The sequence below is a fragment of the Eptatretus burgeri genome, chromosome 11, assembly GCF_056783735.1.
Source record: "Eptatretus burgeri isolate ZD-2024b chromosome 11, Ebu_testis_v1, whole genome shotgun sequence".
In the NCBI taxonomy this organism is placed as follows: domain Eukaryota; kingdom Metazoa; phylum Chordata; class Myxini; order Myxiniformes; family Myxinidae; genus Eptatretus; species Eptatretus burgeri.
In genome coordinates this window covers 43267300-43287179 of record NC_140971.1, presented here as the reverse complement: position 1 = coordinate 43287179, position 19880 = coordinate 43267300, and the positions used below count along the sequence as shown (strand labels likewise).

At 42.6% G+C, this 19880-nt stretch overlaps 1 protein-coding gene across 2 annotated transcripts in view; it reads left to right on the top strand.

The window, feature by feature from the left end:
* The window catches only part of UNC13B (unc-13 homolog B), a 353113-nt gene that overhangs the window by 190772 nt on the left and 142461 nt on the right, over positions 1-19880 (top strand). Inside the window, exons 8-9 of one of the 2 annotated variants that reach the window (XM_085846260.1) lie at positions 9579-9614; positions 11749-11947. In XM_085846260.1, coding sequence (XP_085702386.1) covers positions 9579-9614; positions 11749-11947 — 235 coding nt within the window. The remainder of the gene's footprint in view (positions 1-9578; positions 9615-11748; positions 11948-19880) is intronic. The other variant, XM_085846261.1, reaches the window with a different exon arrangement.

The window sequence follows — 19880 nt, the reverse complement described above, 5'->3', positions numbered from 1 at the left end:
TATAAAGCACTCTAATTGCTGTCTGTTGGGGTGCTGGGATGTGGATATAGCATGCGTATTATGGGACAAATGGCTTCCTCCTGTGTCCTTATGCCCCCCTTTTCCAATCTGCCTGTCGGGGTGGCCTGTGCCAATATGAACACTTACAGGTCAGGAGTGTATCCTTTACCGATTGACCAAAGCCTTCACATGTACATTAGTGTCAGGACACATGGCTTTGAGCCCAGCTTGAAGGAAAGGACTAAAAAATAAATTGCATCTGGATAATGCGGAGTCGTCTTTGCTATTAGCACTATTAGTGCTGGGCCTGCATGTTTCTATTTGATTTGCAAATAAACTCAATAGTTGTCCTACATTTAATTTTTTGGGAAATTAGGAATACTTGCACTTTAGGAATGCAGCACAATCCTTCATGTATTCTGGCTTGTCGGTTGTATTCCACTGCCCTGTGTCTTCTGCACAAGGATGTTTTTTCTGCAAGTCTGTGAAATATCAGACTTATGAGGCTTCAGAAATGGAAAAGCAACTTGGGGGAGTCCTTTGCTTCTTGCCATTATGAGCTAGCCTAACCATTATGGATCCTATTCAGTCGTGCGCTAACTCTTGAACTGTCTAGGCTGGGTTCGATTCCCGACCCAACTGGAAACTTTCAAATTAGTGTTTTTGTAGGCAGGCTGTTTCATCACAATGTGCTATCCCTCGGACGGGCGTTATTTGAGTAGTCAAATCGGCTAGCAATTGTTGATGGATGTGAAGATCCAATGGTATCCTTTGCGAAGAGTAGGCAAGCTTTCGCTGAAACTCTGAACAAATTACATTCCTGCACTGACAACCAATGGGAAGGCAAATGCAAACCTCTTGGTGTAATTGGTGCCATGAGGCTGCTTTTAGCAGCATTGAACTGTCCTCCAAGACAGACAGACCATCGTGGAAAAGCAGAAAAGTTTCCATGTTTTCTTCCTTTAATAACTGCCCCAAACTATCCCACCATGACTCGTAGCAACCCTGCTGTTTACACTTGAATTTCAATCTAATATCAATTCTTGACCTGTTCCTTCTTACCCTAGTGCACATGCACACTGTAGCACTCACCGAATAACCACTCCAGTCAGACCTAGTGAGGTCTCGTGTAATTTCACCATATAACCCTGTGGGATTTGCTACAATTGGTGACAAGGATGGGATTGATACATTCTTTATATGGCAGTGCTTATAATCGCATCAGTTGGGATTCTGTCAGAGTACCAGTCAGATGCTGGATTAGGACTTTGTCGATTTTTTTTTTTATTTTTTTTTTTAGCAATACCTTTGTTGCCAATGACGTGGTGATGGCAGAGGATGCTGACTCTCACCAGGCTGTCCTGCTCACTGTGTGTGGAAATGTGACTTCTGCCCTGATGAAGGACCTCCTTTCTCCTTGATAAATCAAAGAACAAGTGGTGAAAGACTACAAGCCAAAACCTGGGAAAATTGTGACCTGCTACAAGGTCTACACCCATCAGAGTCAGGAAGGCCAGTCGGTGTCTGTTTGTTGCTGACCTCTGCCGGCCTCCTGAGCATTGTGATTTTGGTGCCACATTGAACGAGATGTTGAGGATTTTTTTGTTTTGTTATTGGCATCAAGAAGGAAACGATCCTTCGTAAGTTGTTGGCCGTTCCTGATCTTCATCTTGCTAAAGCTGTATCTATCGCTCGTGCTTGTACCCCTACTGATGAGGAGCTGCGTGTTGTAATCAGCCTGGAGCAGAACTCCCAGTCAAGTTAATTTCGGGAGAACAACCCGAACTCGTAATCATCATCAACTATGGATCCCAGTAACCTTCAGTCTCACCAATCTGTTCAACACAGCGGCTCAGGTCAGAGAGCAAGCTCTTCTGTGCCGAACTCATTATTCTGAATGTCAAGCTGGATGATATTCTCATGAGTATGGAACTGGACACGATGCCAGCCAGTATATCATGAGATCTGAAACTTTCAAAAGGTGGTTAAGCCAAGAGACAACGATGTCTACACTCAGATCTATGAACGCCAAGTTATGAACTTGTACCAATGAACTGATACTTAGTCGTTGCTGATATAAAGGTGACCCACAGTGGTGGGTAACAGGAATTACCCCTTGTGGATCATACCTGGCAATGGGCCCACATTATTTGGGTGTAATTAGCTTGAGACCATAACTTCAGTCATGAAGGAGAGCTGTCCTCACATTCTGATTGCCTGCTGTAAAATAACAGCCCCCCCCCCCTCCCAAAAGTTTGAAAAAGGTGTTTTTAACTACATGAATCACATCCTAGTATTGTAACCATGAAGTCGGTCTTCAAGGGCCACATTTGGTGGCCAGGTAAGAATTAAAACAACAAGAGATGCATTTGTCATTGTTCTGTGTGTCAGGCTACTGCCCGAAACCCATTTGAAGCACTTTCATTTGTGGTCCTGGACTCCTGGCTCTCTAAACCATGGTCTCAAATTTGCAAAGATTACACTGGACCATTATTTGTGAAGAAGTTCATTGACACTTATTTGAAGTGGGTCACAAACGTTTTAGGCTTATCATCTTGCACTGGTGAAGTTATGGTCGAGATTTTTCCTGTCGTGTTCAACACTCATGGTTTACGTCATTGTGTGATTTTTTTTTTTTATCCATTCCATTACTCTGTCTAGGGTCACTGACCCCAAGATAAAGCAGAAGTTGTATTATGGCAGGACCTCAGTTCCACATGTCAGCAATGTGCTCAATCCTGTATTTGGACTGAATTGAGATTGTGGACCTGAATGGCTCGCTGGTCATGCAAAAGGAATTGGCAACACTGTATTTGCTGTGGAATTGTCTCATGGACATACAGGACATAAACATATTCACAAGCTCCTGTTAACTCCTAAGGCATTCTGATTCACATTCTGCAAACCATGTTGAGCTATTTAAATTGAGTCTTCAGTATCTATTTCAATTGTAAGCCAAGTATCAGAACCAAAAGTGTTTGAACCTAGTTGCAGTGTTGGAATCTGTACCTTCCCCTCCACTTCTGCCTTGGTCTGATGCTGTCAGCACCCAGCAACACAGTCACCTCCTTTGCGACGCTCTGCTTGCTTTCATATGTAAGGCACCTGAGCGTTTAAACATCTGATTTATGTGCCTTGTACAATTATTGTGCAAGGGGAGAGGAGGGAAATGTTAACATATTCTGTGTCTTACCCAGGTGTGCTTCCACAGTGTGGCACTATTGGGAAACGACTAAAAAAAGACAAAAAATGTCATAGCCCCCATTGTTTTAGCAATTTTGCTCTATGGAGTTGAAGGGCACACCCATATTTATGTCCAAATAAAATTTCTGCCAGTCTTTAATCAGTCGGCCATCTTTGATCAGATTGCAAAGTCAAGTAAAGGGCACGTGTATGCCATCGTGTCCTGTGCTTTTGCCAAGTTTGAACAAAATTGGACCATGCATGTTTGATAAATGGTTGGGGACGCATTTAAATAACAAAATGCCACCAGTCAGCCATCTTGGATCAGATCTCTGGACAAAAAAAATTACATGCTCATGTAAGCTCTCATTCTTTATCTGTGTGTCAAGTTTGAACAACGTCGGTAAACGCATGTCCGAGAAATGGTTGAGGACGTTCAATATCGGGTTTTTTACAACTAAAATGGCAGCCAGTCAGCCATCTCGGATCTGATCTCGAAAGAAAAAAAAAACGACGTGCATACGTATACCATCATGTGTTGTCTTTGTGCCAAGTACAAATAAAATCGGTCCATACTTGTCCGAGATATGGTTGTGGACGCACGCACGCACGGACACGAAAATCAAGACCAAATCCATAAGCCCCCAATATCGGACCAAGTCCAATGGGGGGCTAATAAATTATCAAGTCAGACCTTGGGAGGTATCATGTTATTTCTTTCCATAAACCTGTCGAGACGCCACACTTATTGCATTTAAAATAGCAGCATCTCTTCCTTTTTTTTTTAACTTGTAGCAATCGTGACTCCATCTCTTATCAGTAAAAATTGGTTTTCCTGAAAACAAAAATGTTTGAAAGAAAAGCTATTTTGACTTCTAACCGTGAGTGGAAGGGAGTGTAAAGTGGAAGGGAGTGTAAATTGTTGTGTTTAAAGTGGTCTCCATCGTCAATTTCAGTAAATGCCTCATGCTCACCACCAATTTGCCAATCGTCTTCGACATGGGGCAATTGCACGATTATTTAACGATCTTTACAAAAATGTCCAAAAGTGTTCATGCTGAAAAATAAATGAAGTAAGGGACTGGAATAGCCGATCTCCAGTAGAACATTATCATGGACCACCACCCAAAGGCAGGTCACGTGTCTAAATAATTATGACCTTTCAACATGCACTCCTCTCTAATGTTCTGGGCCTGTTGCTTCCATTGTTTGAGTGTAATTGGCACATTCATCGGCCTCCTATACCAGTGCAATAGTATTGTGTCATTTGTCAGAATGGATTTCCTATTAATCATTGCTCAGGGTTCTTGATGTGGATTGTTCGTCGTTTGATTTTTGTTTTCTTTTACTCTCAATCTATTTGATTGGCCTTTGCCTTTCTGGAGGCTGTTTATCGCATGACTGTTTGAACGGCCAGGAACCTGATGCAGATGTGATTTGTTTTTTTTTTCTTTTTATCATCGGTTCGATGGTTATATCATCTTCAGCCATTATTATTTCCTTTTTTTTTTTTTGGATGCAATGCTGAGTTTCGTGGGGAAGCTGGAACATAGAATGGATCAGGATGTAACAGAACAAAAGGAACAACAGAGAGGGAAGAAATGCACCAAAAGCAGGGATAAATGATAAAATAGAGCAAGACTTGGAGAAATGAGAGTGAGAATTGCTTTGCAGTACACGTCCCCTACCCGTCCCAATGAATATTTGTTTATTTTGGGTGGTTTATAATGGTGTATTCAGTGCTGAAAATAATAATAAATAAAAAAATACAAACGACTGGAACTGCCACTTTATAACTGCTGACAGTGATGACCGGGTAGCAAGACGTCCGGCTTTGATACAACACGAGATTGACGAGTTACGGACCGAGTAACAGGCCATGTTCCATTTATTTATTACATACACAGTTGACCATTTTTCTTGGGGACATCGTCGCTATCAATTGAATTGGCGTTTAAATAACCTGAACACTAATAAATGTTCGCACCACAGGTTCACAGTGTAAAAGGAACTCCACCGAGTCATACGATGCCCCACACATCTCTTTTCGATGTGGGATTGATGAGTTATGGATCGAGTGACCTACCGCATTCAATCTATTTATTACATCCATAGTTAGCCCATTTTTCCTTGGGAAATAATCGGTGTCAATTTCATTGACTCTTCTCTGCCCGCAAACCCATCCAGGCACAGCCAAGTGAGTCTTTTTCAAACCGAAAAAAGATAAAGCTCTCAGATTCAAACAATTAAGTAATTCTGGTTGCCAGACCATGTGGCCGATCAGGTTGAAATTTAAAGCATACATTCCACTTCTCGACTAGATCATAATTCTGAAGTTTCACTTTGATTGATGAAGCAGTTCCAGAGGAAACATTATTTAATATTTTCCTTCAATCCAATATGGCTGCCAAACCATTTGACCGATCAATTATTCGTTAACAAACTTATACACCCATGGCTTCGGGAACGTGTGTAAAGTTTCACCTAAATCTGTTCAGCCATTTTAGAGAAGAAGATATATATTTTTGAAAGTTTTTAATTTTCAATCCAATATGGCTATGACATCATGATATTTTTTCTTTCCTCCAGTAAGTTGCGTAGATGAGTTGCAAATTTCAAATTTTTCAGATACAGCGTTGTACTCCAATTATGACATCATAATGAAGGCACTGATGATGTTAAGTTAACAACACTTGTACCCCTTGCGGAGATCTTGACAATGAGTCATGTTTCAATTTTTGTCCAGAAAAGATGTCCAAAGTTTTTCAGTTTTTCAAAGATGGCACCTGTACCACATGACCCATGACGTCTTAATTATTACTTTAAATTTCGACGAAAAAAGACGCATACTACGGTGAAAATTTCATGTAAATCAGTCTAACGGTTGCCGAGAAAATTAATTTAAAAGAGAATAAGCCCTAAAAACCGTGGCAGAATAATAATAAATATAGACATAAACAGAAGAAAAACAATACGTTACCTAGCCTAAAAGGCTTTGTGCCCTCATAAAAACAAGGAAAAAGATTTAAACTGTCATAGCCCCCATTGTTTTAGTAATTTTGCTGTATGGCGTTAAAGGGCTAACCCATATTTATTTACAGCCAAAATGGCTGCCAGTCTACCAGTCGGCCATCTTTGATCATATTGCAAAATAATGTGAGGTGCACGCGTATGCCATCATGTACTGTGCTTGCGCCAAGTTTGGACGAAATTGGACCATGCATATCTGAGAAATGGTTGGTGACACATTTAAGTTACAAAATGGCTGCCAGTCAGCCATCTTGCATGTGATCTCAAAACAAAAGGATGTGCATAGATAAGCAATCATTCTTGATCTGTGTGCCAAGTTTGAATAACATCGATAAATGCACATCCGAGAAATGGTTGAGGACGTTTTCAATATTGAATTTTGTTACAACTAAAATGGCCACCAGTCGGTCATCTTTGATTGCATCGCGAAACAAAATGATGTCCTTGTGTGTATCGTCATGTGTTGTCTTTGTGCCAAGTAGGAATAAAATTGGTCCATACGTGTCCAAGATATGGTTGCGGAAACACACATGCATGCACGGACACGAAAATCGAGACCAAATCCATAAGCCCCCGTTTTGGCCAAAATCAAATGGGGGTTAATAATCTGATGTGCATACATGAAGCATAAATGTGTGTGTGCAGCTTATGTGCATATATGTAATACATCACGGTTATATACCTGGGATCATTTCAATTGCACTGGGCCATGGACTAATACCCTGACCTAAGGTTTGAGGCCTGCCGATCTATGCTGCTTCATGCAATGGCGGCACGTGATTTTAATGGGGTTGAGTCAGGCCAGCTGTCCAGCCAGTGGGTGTAAAACTGTGGGGTGGAGCTCAGTTTAAAAAGGCATAACTGTGAAAAATTGATGAAATGCCCTGAAACTCGAACTTGATCTGTAGCTTCTAATAAAGCCATGTACCAAGTTTCAGTTGAATATGTTAAAGGCTGTGGGAGAAAAAAAAAACCTTGGAAAAATCACAGGTGGGACAAATGGAAAGCAAACCTATAGTCTCTTCTGGTGAAACCGGTAAAGGACTTATGAAGGGTGTCGGAAAGAATGAGAGCAAGGGAAGGACACGGGGGTGAACAAGATGGATGCAGGTAAAAATTGTCAGGGAGAAGTAAAAAATGGAAAGAGGAGAGCTCGGAGGGGCTTAATGGGGGCAGAAAATATAATAGTTTCGATTGGGGATGATCAGAGATGGTGTTGAACTGCTGTCTTGCAGGCCTGGAGGGAAGAATGAGTTGAAGAGACTGTGGCAGTTGGTTCCACAGGAGAGAAAAAAAAAAATAAGAGAGGAACAAATGAGTAGAGTTGATTCTGGATTTTTGGGAGTTTCACCAGAATGTGGTTGATGGCAGACCACATGCACCTTGTAAGTGATCTGTCTGTAATGTGAAAGTGATTGGCCCAGAGACTCCGACTCATCGCAGGAAATTCCAATGATCTTGAAGGTCTGGTTTCCATGGCATCAACCTGAGCAAGGTGTGAGGCAGGGGTGCCAGCCCATAGAAGGAGGCAATGCAGTACTCCATGAACGTGCAGATGAAGGCCTTCTAGGTGGGCAAGAGCTCAGGTGCGCGAAGGAAGGACTTTGCCCAACAGATGATGCCCAGTTTGTAACTGGCTTTGGAGGCCAACTTGGAAGTGCAGTTTACCCAAGAAAGATCAAAGCTGGTTGGTGAGGCCCAAAAGTTTGAGTGACTGAACTTCAAGAGTATTGTTCACAAAGTAAATTGGAAGGTGAGTGGCATTTGGTGGGATTGATTCCTGTTTCTTGCGTTAAAAAAAAAATCACGTTGGAACATTTTATTCCACGAGTAAACGTTTTGTTGTAGTCGGCAGGCTTTTTATCTTTTGGTTTTTTTTTTTTTGTTCTTGAATCTTGTGATAACACGTCTCCTTTGAAGCATGGTGATCTTGATTTGCACTTGCTTGAACGTGTCTGTCACAAACATCTCATCTCTGTAGAATACACGCCATGCCTCTGAAATTTCCACAGGGATTCTGACCGATCGGTTAGTTCTTTGGACTTGTGTGAGGATTTCTAAAAGTGAAACTTTTTCTCAGAACTATCTTTTCCTCTGAGCTGTACTGATGCCCCTGTATTTAGCTTGAAGGCTGGTAGAATCAAATGGAACTAGAAACCTCAGTTTTGAGTGGTGTCAAGGGAGGAATTTGATCTTGAAACGAACTGTCTTTCCCCACATCTCGGCCATAGTTAGAATAACGTCAAAATATACCAAAAAAAAGTTAGTGTAACGTGTGTAAAATGGAATCTTTTGTTGCCCATGTTTAAAAAATAATAATCAATTGAAGGAAATTGATAATGTGGCTTTTGTATTGTAGCACAAAGTGTAATCATGGCCTTCAAAACGATTTGATGGCAGTACAAGGAAAATTGGACTAAAGACATCCAACAGCACTAGGTGGCAGCAGTTCACCTCATTAATCAGCCTGTGTGTCTTTGTGTGTCTTTGTGTGTCTTTGTGTGTGTCGCTCTCGCTCGTTTTTAATTCCCACTTCATTTACACTCATCTTAACATGCCATGGTTCCATGTGAGATCATACATCAATGTATGGTGTGCGATGCTTCTCACCATTCCACTAAACTTCACTCTTCCTTTTCCTCTTTCCTTAAATCTCTCTCTCTCTCTCTCTCTCTCTCTCTCTCTCTCTCTCTCTCTCTCTCTCTCTCTCTCTCTCTCTCTCTCTCTCTCTCTCTCTCTCTCTCTCTCTCTCTCTCTCTCTCTCTCTCTCTCTGTCTCTTTCTCTTTCTCTTTCTCTTTCTCTTTCTCTTTCTCTTTCTCTTTCTCTTTCTCTTTCTCTTTCTCTTTCTCTTTCTCTTTCTCTTTCTCTCTCTCTCTCTCTCTCTCTCTCTCTCTCTCTCTCTCTCTCTCTCTCTCTCTCTCTCTCTCTCTCTCTGTCTCTCTCTCTCTCTGTCTCTGTCTCTGTCTCTGTCTCTGTCTCTGTCTCTGTCTCTGTCTCTGTCTCTGTCTCTGTCTCTGTCTCTGTCTCTGTCTCTGTCTCTGTCTCTGTCTCTGTCTCTGTCTCTTTGTCTGTCTCTCTCCCTCTCTCCCTGTCTCCCTGTCTCCCTGTCTCCCTGTCTCCCTGTCTCCCTGTGTCTCTGTGTCTCTGTCTCTTTACTGGTCAGATTTAACAATTTACCTGCACTTATCTTTGGCTGGACGTTGTGTATCTTGAGCGTTTCACAGTTCGGATTGATTGATTTTATCTTTACCTCTCCGCCAATTCCCGGTACTTTAACCATGTGCATTTGTTCCTGACTCTCTGCTAACTCTATGCTCTCCTTTCCACCTGCCTCTTGTTTTCCATGCATCACATACTGGGACAGGCAACTGGAACTATTTTGGATGGGGTGATTCACAAAGTATGTAAAACAAAATTACCCTGTCTTGGTCAGTTGGGGTCACGTGCCGAATGTTGTCCTTGTGATGTGCTTAACTCGTACGGCCCACTGCCCAACTTCCGAACTTTTGACCAAGTATCACGTGGCAAAATTGAAATGCCCATGTGCTGATGTGGTAAAACAGTGTGTCGTTAATGCAGCACACACACACACACATACATTGATACATACACTTTGAAATCTGGTACCTTGAGACCTCGTAGGTGTCCGTTCTACCTCCTGAAACCCACTGACATGTGGAGATGGCAGCCAACAACAGGAACTTGTGTACACACACACACACACACACACACACACACACACACACACACACACACACACACACACACACTGATACATATACTTTGAAATCTGGTACCTTGGGACCTCGTAGGTGTCCATTCTACCTCCTGAAACCCACTGACATGTGGAGATGGCAGCCAACAACAGGAACTTGTGTACACACACGCACACACACACACACACACACACACACACACACACACACACACACACACACACACACACACACACTTTGAAATCTGGTACCTTGAGACCTCGTAGGTCTCCGTTCTACCTCCTGAAACCCACTGACATGTGGAGATGGAAGCCAACAACAGCAACTTGTACACACACACACACACACCTGCAGAAAATTCATTGAAACATGAACCAAAAGTGATAATTGACAACAACAACGTACTGCTCACATTCAACGTGATGATTCCATCGAACGTGAACATAGAAAACAAAGCATTGCGACCAGATATAGTACTTGGGTACAAAAAAGAAGACCTTTCTAATGGAGGTTTCAGTACCAAGCAAATCGGCCGAAACGACACAGAAATCAAGAAAATGACCAAATATCAAGATCTCAAAAATGAAGTGAAAAAGATTCTGGAAGTTGAAGAGATCTGACATTGTTCCAGTGATAATTGGAGCAATGGGAATGATGACGTAGAACCTCACAGAGATCTTAAAAACCATCCCTGGGAATATTACTACAAACAAACTGCAGTTGGAAGCCGTCCGGGGCTCAGTGATGATCTGAAGAGAGCTCTCAGAACAAAACTTTGGGAACAAAACTTCACACCTTGGTCCATGAATCGTGACCCCTTTCCGAAATGGAGGCGGATACTTAGAGACCTGGGAGGGCTCCGTTCCACCGTTCCACCTTCACCTTCGTTCCATCTTCTCCGTTCCACCCGTATTATGAAGATGACAACCAACAACACACACACACAACACACACACACACACCAAAAAAAAATTTCACTTGTTCATCACAAATCTAATCATGAATTGAACTGTAATATAGAATTATATTAACAATTCATAGATGTTGTAAACGACACTAATTGTACAACACCAAGAACTTGCCTTTGATCTTTTATGTGTAAGGTTGATCCTTGAGCCGACTACAAACTGTGCGATTGGTCGTTTGCAGACAAGGTGTTGCAGCGCAAAGTGCGCTTTCCCCCAGATTTATGTTAAGCCCGGTGTTCGGTGTGCGGGCATTAATTGGTGGATATTCGAGATCCCACACTGTCTTTCGTAAAACCAAGGCGAGTCATCGCCAGCACATTGAACAAATTCCAGCTACCTTCATTCAAACCTCAGGCCTTACCATCCGGTTCATGAAAGACTTCGGCCAAACTTTCCTCCCATCTGACCTCACAAGAAGGTGGGAGTATTTAGGGCGATTGTGGTAGTAGTAGTAGTAGTAGTAGTAGTAGTAGTAGTAGTAGTAGTAGTAGTAGTAGTAGTAGTAGTAGTAGTAGTGTTGGTAGTTGTCATAGTTATTAACCTCAGGTGATCTTCCTGAAATGGAACAATAATCTGTATAGATTCTTGACCTTTGTAGAGTTTTATGAAAGTGCGAAGGGGGAATGATATAACCCCACAAACCCTAAGGGTTGATTTGGTGCATGCTCAAATACCTCAGAGGTTGAAACGTTGAAGACTTTTTGTTTCAGTAGTCATCAGGAGTTATTTTGGTTGTGGTTAATACATTTACAAGTTGACCTGTGAGCCTGCTACTGTTATCACGTTTGTTTGTTTGTTTTTTGGGGGGGGGGAGGGGGTTGAACTTGAAGTGATCCATCTGTCGTCTCAGCTTATGAAGATCCAGACAGTGCTGTGGACGATCGTGACAGTGACTACCGCAGTGAAACCAGCAGCATTCCTCCACCATACCATACCACCTCACAGCCCAATGCCTCAGTCCACCAGTATACCATGCACCAGACCCGTGCCTATCCCCAACACACCGGACCGCACGAGACGTCCAATCGACTGGACCCTCAAGATAGCAGGTGAGGGCCTACTATCATGCAATGCCATACATGGGTTTACCCTTTACCTTGCAATCACTATGGCCATCAACAATGCTGCTTATTGTTGTCCAGAAGTACAACATGTTCCTTCTTCCATCTCTGCAGAGTTGCTCTGTAAAGCATTTGCCATCCATTTTTTTTTCTTCTTTTTTTTTTGTCCTCAAACGGTAATTTTTCTTGATTGCGACTGTGAAGATTTGCTGTGTTCCTTAATTTTCAGGTCTCTCCCGCCCCCTCCACAACTGCTCTCTGAAATGCAATCGATAATGTCAACTCTTTTGCTGTGAACCAATCCCTGCTATTTGGGTTTGAGAGCTCAGGATGTTTTCATTTCCTTCACCCCCCCTTGACCCCCCCACCTGCTTACACCATATCAATATATCGATTGCTCTTCACTCGTGTCGGATGTATTTGATTTGTAATTTTATTTCCTGTTCTTTAGCCTCTTTCATATATGGCCTGGAAATTGCTGCTTTTGTGGGGATTGGTGCTACTTGTTTTTTTTTGTTTTTTAAAGGGGGGAAAGGGTCATTTCTTTTGGTTCTGTTCAAAATGGAACCTTTTCATTTGGTGTGGGAAAAGTTGTTATTCGTTTTTATTTTTTTTTTTTTTTTCAAATCTCAGCATTGCTTCTTGAGGAATTATAGTTTTACAAACAATAATAATCCATTGTAAATGCATCACAAAAATTGCTTGGTGAGACCAAATGTCTCTTATATGATGCAAAACGAGGGTCATCCCAGGAGTTGAATCAGCCCTACCACATAATGAGCAGAATACCATTGACAAATGTATATCCACAATGCATCATTCTATGTATTATCGGCCAATGTACTCCATTCAGCGGTCAACCGATGTCTGCGATCCCAGCACACAAATCCTTCCTCCTGAAGTGTCCTCAACACTCTGGGCCTGCAGTCTGTTTTATCCTTCAAAGTGGAAACAAAATCTCTTTCTCTTAGCTTGTTGAATTAAGAGTGCATTCTTGTGCATCAACATAAATTTATTGGTAATTCGAATACCTTGACTACTTGAGCTTTCTGCCACAGCCATGACCTTGGTATACTACTACTACTACGTTAATGCTCCCAATAATTCTGGATTCGGTCAGTGAAAGTTTTTGTCCAAAGGCTTACAAGGCCAATCAGACCCACCTGTTCCACTGAAGGTGGCAGGAATTTGTAATTTGTTTAAGACCTCACGGGCTTTGACGTCCACCAGATATAACGCGAGCAGATTGGATGACCAGCCGAACGGCTGGTCTGAAGGACTACGCGAATTGTGATGCATCACCTTGCCTGCAATGCACCAACCTGATAGTTTGTAATCGGGCCAGGAGTCGGACCCCGACGGAACAGTTTAAAAGTGAGTGAAACGTTTTGTGCGTTTGACCTTGACACAATTGGAAGGTATAAGCCTGGATTTGAAATCTGCACCATCCTTTTGGAAAGCTACATCCTTGGTGATGCATACATAATTGAAATTTCTGAAACAACACAAATATAGGAAGAAAATTGATATTTACTGGACATGTCTCTCAATAAGAGGGCATTGTTACTCCCCACGCTTTTTTGACAAAAACGGGGTATATTGTAATCAGCTCCATCTGCCTGTCTGTCTCTACTGTTATCTCCTAAATGGTTGTGCAGAAATTCACCAAACTTGATGGCTGTTATCACCACATGGCAAGAAGGTGTGAGAGCAGTCATTTTGGCCCCTCCCCTTGGGGTGGGGTCAAAAGGTGAAGTTCCAGAAAATGCGATTACAAGCACATTTTAAAACTTTTTAAAATTAAATTTGTATACGAAATCAACATTGGGGATGCATGAAATATTAAACTTTTTTTATTTTTTGGATTTGACCCCTGATTCATGTCCCAGGGTGGAAGGACTTAGGGTCACAGGAGTGAAAATGTTGAATTATTTTTTTAAACTCCATTTGATATTGGGTCAAACCTGGTGGAACTTTTTGTCTTGCAAAGTAAACGTGGGCATTTGTGATGGCGTGCCATCGACTTCGCTCTCGTCATGTAATTTGTAATCAAGATCTTTTACTAAAGAAGTTAGAAAGTGATCTGAGAACTTTTAGGAAGACCCTCATAGAATATCTAATTCATCTTATCACCCCATAGTAAAGGGGTACAAACCTTAATCAGACTCTGTAGTGTCATGGCTCGGATGTCCGATCTGAGTCTGGGAGGTCGGTGGTTCAAACCCCTGCCGAGTCATACCAAAGACTTAAAAATCGTGTGTGCTGCTTCCTTGCTTGACATGCAACGAATGGGGGTAGGGAAAAGACATGAGCAAACAAAAGACCTGCAGCCATATCTATTTATTATGTACACAATCACTTGACCACAATTCTACTTAGCGGACACAGTGTCACAACTTTCATACAAAGAAAACCCCAGGAAAGGAAAGGGGAAGAACAGGACCCGTAGGCCTTTAATGTTCGCGGAGCTGTGGAGACCGAAAGAGCTCCGTGAGACCGTGCTGGTTACCTGCCACCCTCAATGTTCCATCAACACGGTAGCTGGTGTAACCGCAACTCAGTTAGTCCGGCCTTGCCGTGCGGCCTGGTTGATCAGGCCTATCCGACGACGCCTCAGAGGAATGAAAGGGCCTTGCTCTTTTAAGAGTTGATGCTCTTTTAAGAGCCCACCCACTCCTCAGCTTTGCTCGGACCGTTTCAGGGCCGGCTGGCGACTTCTCTCCGGCTGCCTCCACCGACCAACAGTTCGGCACGGTACTGCAGGCTTGGCTGCACTCCAACCACCCCGACTGCCCTCCACTGGACTCGAACCTTGGCGCTCTCCAGCTCGACTCCAAACAGACTTTGAACCCAGACAGACTGCTGGCTTGGCGTTCCAGCGCGCCCTTTTATGGAGTCCGGGGGGTGAGTTTGATCTTCCACCTTCAACCTTTCACCCCCCGCTGGCTCCGCCCCTTTTGGTGTTTTGATCCAATCTCGTCGCCAAACGCAGAGAGAGCGGACGTTGTGGAAATCATCGGCTCCCGCCCCAACGAGGGAGTCCCCGCGTCTGTCGCGGAGATGCTGTTCGTTGGTATTCGCCGTGGCTGGCGAAAAGATGGTGGCGCAATGGAGATGAAGGTGAGGCGATGTTGTTCATTTGTGGAGATGTTGTTGAGGAGATGATGAGGAGATGTCGTGGCTGGCGCTGTGGTGGGGATGGCGTGGTTGTCGAGATGCGGTTGTGGTTGTTGAGATGCGGCTGTTCCAAAATAAAGATAGCAAAAGAATAATACTTCCTCAAAGATCACAGCCCGGTTACACGAATAAACCCCTTTAGACATCGGTGGGGAAATCTAATCTGAACACACACTTATCGACATAACTGATCTCTGGGAAACCTGTATGGTGTTCTGTGAATTTCCACAACCGTAACAATATATTATGCCCTTACAACTGAGAATTAGTACTTTTCTGATTATTTGTATGCCTCTGTGCCTAAATCGCCGGGGAATGCTTTGGGTTTTCAGTCCATACATCCATTGTAGGTTTTTGTTCCCACGATAACTTAAGAATGGCTGAAGGGATCCAAGTTAAACTTGGTACAAATATGTATGACGATGTAAAGATGAACTGCGAAGATTTTTGGGTCAAAAAGCCAAAGGTCAGATGTTCTGGGAGGTTGAAAATTCTGTTACCAGGGCTAACTTGTGAACCAGTGATGGGATTTTGACCAAACTTGGTCTAAATATATATTAGGAAGCAAGGATGAACTGATTAAATTTTGGCGTCAAAGATCAGAGCTCATGTCAGGTGGAATTGATACTTAAGACCAGCGGAAGGGATTTTAATCAATCTTTGTACAAGTATGTATAAACCTCTGTCAATGCATCCATCCATGATAGATTATTTGTTACTAAAAGGTCATGGGTCAGAGGTCACGTTAAAACTCCTGTTTATGTAATACCATTGACTAAGGGATTTTAACTGAACTAAGTACCTGTACCATGATGTATATGCGCAGATTAGATATTGAAATCAAATGGTCTTGAGGTTTTACGTCAAAGTTAGAGTCAGCAAAGACTTAATGTGGCCGGCAGAATATCGGTCGACGTCGCCACGTCAAATTATATCTCGTTATTTATTTTTCACATCTCATTTTTTTGCTTGGACAAAAATGTCCCATTAATAGGCAAATGTAATTTTGGTAAGTTTCTCATCAATTTATGCAGAGTTAGCAATACCTTGCTTTGAGCTTCCCTGATTGTTTGTGAAGCAAATGGTACATCTGTCTGGCAGCCAATCAGGGACTTCCAATGACGAGAGTTGACTGCTTTCTCAGATATTAATGTAAAGTTCAATAAACGACGACAATTGTTTGCCATACCATAACCATAGCTTATTTATCGGTAGCCGTTTGGGTGTTGCTCTGATTCTCCTAGCCTTGGCGTGAATGCTTACAGGGTTTACATGAGGCTTTTATATGGCAGGCTATCCCCATCCTCTTTCATCCTTGTCTTTAGCCTTTACTAGTCACAGGAGGGTGCAACACTGACTTGCATGCGAGTTTTGTAATGTGATCCATTTTGTTATCCACACCAACCACTGTCAAAATCACTGATACCAGTTGACGAGCACGGAGTGCCACCTATCTTTCTCAGGTGATTCATGATCCTGTAAATGGGTTCAACGGGGTGGAAAGGATTCCACCGATCCATGTGGCAGCTCCAGCCCAATCACAAACTCGAGCAAACCACACCAAAACCTTTTAGCCCAAGTCTGTCTGTCAATTTTTTTTTAGTGCAGTTGACATGAGAGATCGTTTGTTCTCTAACAAGTCAGTCCTTCTGCTCAAGCAAAATAATTATCGATCTCCATCGTGCATGGAGTCCGTTCGTGTCGTAAAGCACATTACCCAAGGCATAGACTTCCTGGCTGCTATTTTCTTATCACATTCTTTATGAATATCAAAACTCCTGCGATGAACAATTGTTGGCGATCAAAAGTACCTTGGATTTGGAAAAAGGCACCGACACTAATCTGAATACCAGTTTGATTCACACAGCCCGTAGCTTTAAATGGCCGCAGCTTGCTTTCCAAAGTGCTGTGGGTGAAAGGTTGCATTAATTGGGATGTAAAAGGTTTTGGGAAGCATAATGATTTTTTTTTTAATTTGGAACACTATGCGAATATGCTTGCATTCATACTGGCGGCATCCTGGTGTTGACTTTGGAGCGCCATCTCCGAGGTTGCGAGTTCAAATCGAGATGAAGTCGCGACCATTGTGCAATTGGTGATCTTGTTGGTTTAACTTTTAAGCACACTTCCTGTTTTTTTTGCTTCTTTTGTGTTTGTTTGTTTTTAGTCTTTCATTTCAAACTTGCTGCCGTTTCTGAGGAAATGTGCACGTCATGTAAACCTAGCTCATCTACTTCTTGCAGTTTGATTGATTTGTAACGGAGCCTTGGCAGGTTTCTGTGGCATTCGAATGGTGATCTGATTTTATTCTCGCAGTGCAATATCCCTGATATACATGATGTTGACATTCTTTGTGACTTGACCCACTAATGTGTGGTTTCTTGGAATAACTGAGTGTAGTTTTGTGACCCACTTCTATTCTATATTGTTTCACTACATCTTCCTCTGAAAGGTCCATTTTGTTGTAAAACATAATGATGGGATTTGCCTTGCCTGTGGTGGTGCCACTTGAGAAGCTGTCCAGTTTTCTTCATGTGGTTTTCACTTTGCCTCGGGTTAAGGAACTGCCAATGAAATTTTTATTTTATCTTTACTAGAGGAGGGATGTGAATGACATTAGGGTTGGCAGGATCGCCTGTAGGTATGCACACTCGCCTCTCTGAGCTGTCTCTCCTGTGTTTTCAGTCTCGACTCAGCTATAAACTGTCATCCCAGTGTTTCACATGCAGGATGAGACATCATCATGTGTGCCGTCCCTCGGATTGCCGTTAAACTGGGCGTCCCGTCTGCCGGCATTAGTTGGGGAACCTCAAAGATCCCACGTTGTCCTTTTCGAAGAGTATCAGTTGTCCTGGGCACCCGAACCCAGTTCCAAATTCATACTCTAAGCTACTTGGTCAAACATCAGGCCTGGACAACCAATTCATAAAAGACTTAGGCCAAAAACGTTCCCTCGTCAACACCGCAAGAAAGTGGAAATAATTGTGGCGGTTAAATAAAAATAACTTTCCAGGCCGCTCCAATTTACGACAGCCGTGTTGCCCTTTTTGTTGCCTGCTCGGCCCCAATCTTTTGGGAGATAGTTAGATTAAAGTGGATTAAAAGAGCCAGCAGGGAGTGCTGCACCAAGGAGTACTCCAATCTTCAGAATGCTTGTTGATCCAGCTGTGCGTTTGGCTTAAAAGACATCTTTTCCGTGCTACACCTTTGGGCTGGCACCCTAGTAGCTACGTTTACTCGAGGTGCAGATGAAATGTGAATGTGGATGTTAAACATAATGGAATATGGATATTAAAAGTAAATTCAGGAAATTATGTCTCACTGTGAATTAAAGATGTAAGTTTGTTCATTACTTATAGTTTATGAACCGTTATTTGAATAGATAGGATTGATAGGACGCAGTCAGAATGGATGAAATTGCCTTTTCCTCTGCCTCCGTTTCCTTGGATCGCATTTTAAGTAGAAAAATCAAACTGTCCATGCCTTGTGGGTTCATTTTGAGTCGAATTGGAACCCTTCAGGCCTCGTGGGTATTGTTCAGGTATTGATTGTGAATTGCTCTCGTCATTGTTCCCACATCCTGGTTGTTGTTGATCTTTGAATTTCAGGCCATGGAACAGTTTTAAATGTGAGCGACAGTGACGGAGAACAGTTTGTTAGTTTATTTCACTTGGGCAGATTTTGTGCCAATGTCACATACCAACAACCAAGTTGTGCATGATGAAGGTGGTGAATTTGTGGTTGATCTCGTATGCCCATGAAGGAATCCACGTGAACCACCAGACATTGGAACATTAAGAGCCCTCTGCTCGATCCCACTGTAAAATCCCTTTACTAATCATGTGAATCTGGTGCTAATTAAATGCCAACTCTAAACAAAACGCCTCATTTGCGGCCCTGATCAGTTTGTAACGCATCTTGAAACATCCTGTTGTAGTTTCAGATGTAAAATTTGTATTCCTCTACTTGATGAAAACTAATCTTTGCACATTAATTGGATACCCTTGCTTGTATGCCAGTTCACTTGGGAGAATGTGGTTAAGGAGTTTCACCAAAAGTTGGTTACTGGCAGAATGTGTGCACCCTGCATAAATCTGGAGGGTGGGGGAAGGGGGTTACAGAGCACAGAAGGTGCAGAAGGTGCAAGACCAAAATGGAGGTGGTAAAAGACAGAGGTACCAACCTGTCTGAGATGTGCAACAGACCCAGAGACTCAGTTTCATCATGAGAGATTCCAATGATTTTGGTTTCCACGGCATCAAAAAATGCAAGGTGTGGGGCTGGGGCGCCAGCCCAAATGAGAGAGCAGTACTCCATCGAGCTGTGAATGAAGGCCTTGTAAGTTGACAGAAGTTCAGATTTCCGAATGAAAGACTTAACATGACAGAGCGTGCCCACTCAGTGGCTTGCTCTGGAGGCCAACTTGCAATTATGGTTTGCCCAAGAAAGATCAAGGGTTTCCAAAATGGTTGTGTGTCGGTACCCTGGCAAATACACCAGCAGCACAACTCGGCTGAGGTAATGATGCAACTACCAGGTGGAATTGGCAATTGATTGGCAAATACAGACCCAGTGTGTATTCACTAGTAATATTAATGAAAAAAACCAAGTTTTTCATGCCAAGACCATAAGATTGTATCAGGCTGAAAACGACCGCTGGAACAAGTAGGTTCAAAGTCTGACATGTTTGTGAATTAAAAGATGCATTTATGATTTGCAAATGCCTTTGACCTTTGCTCAAGAT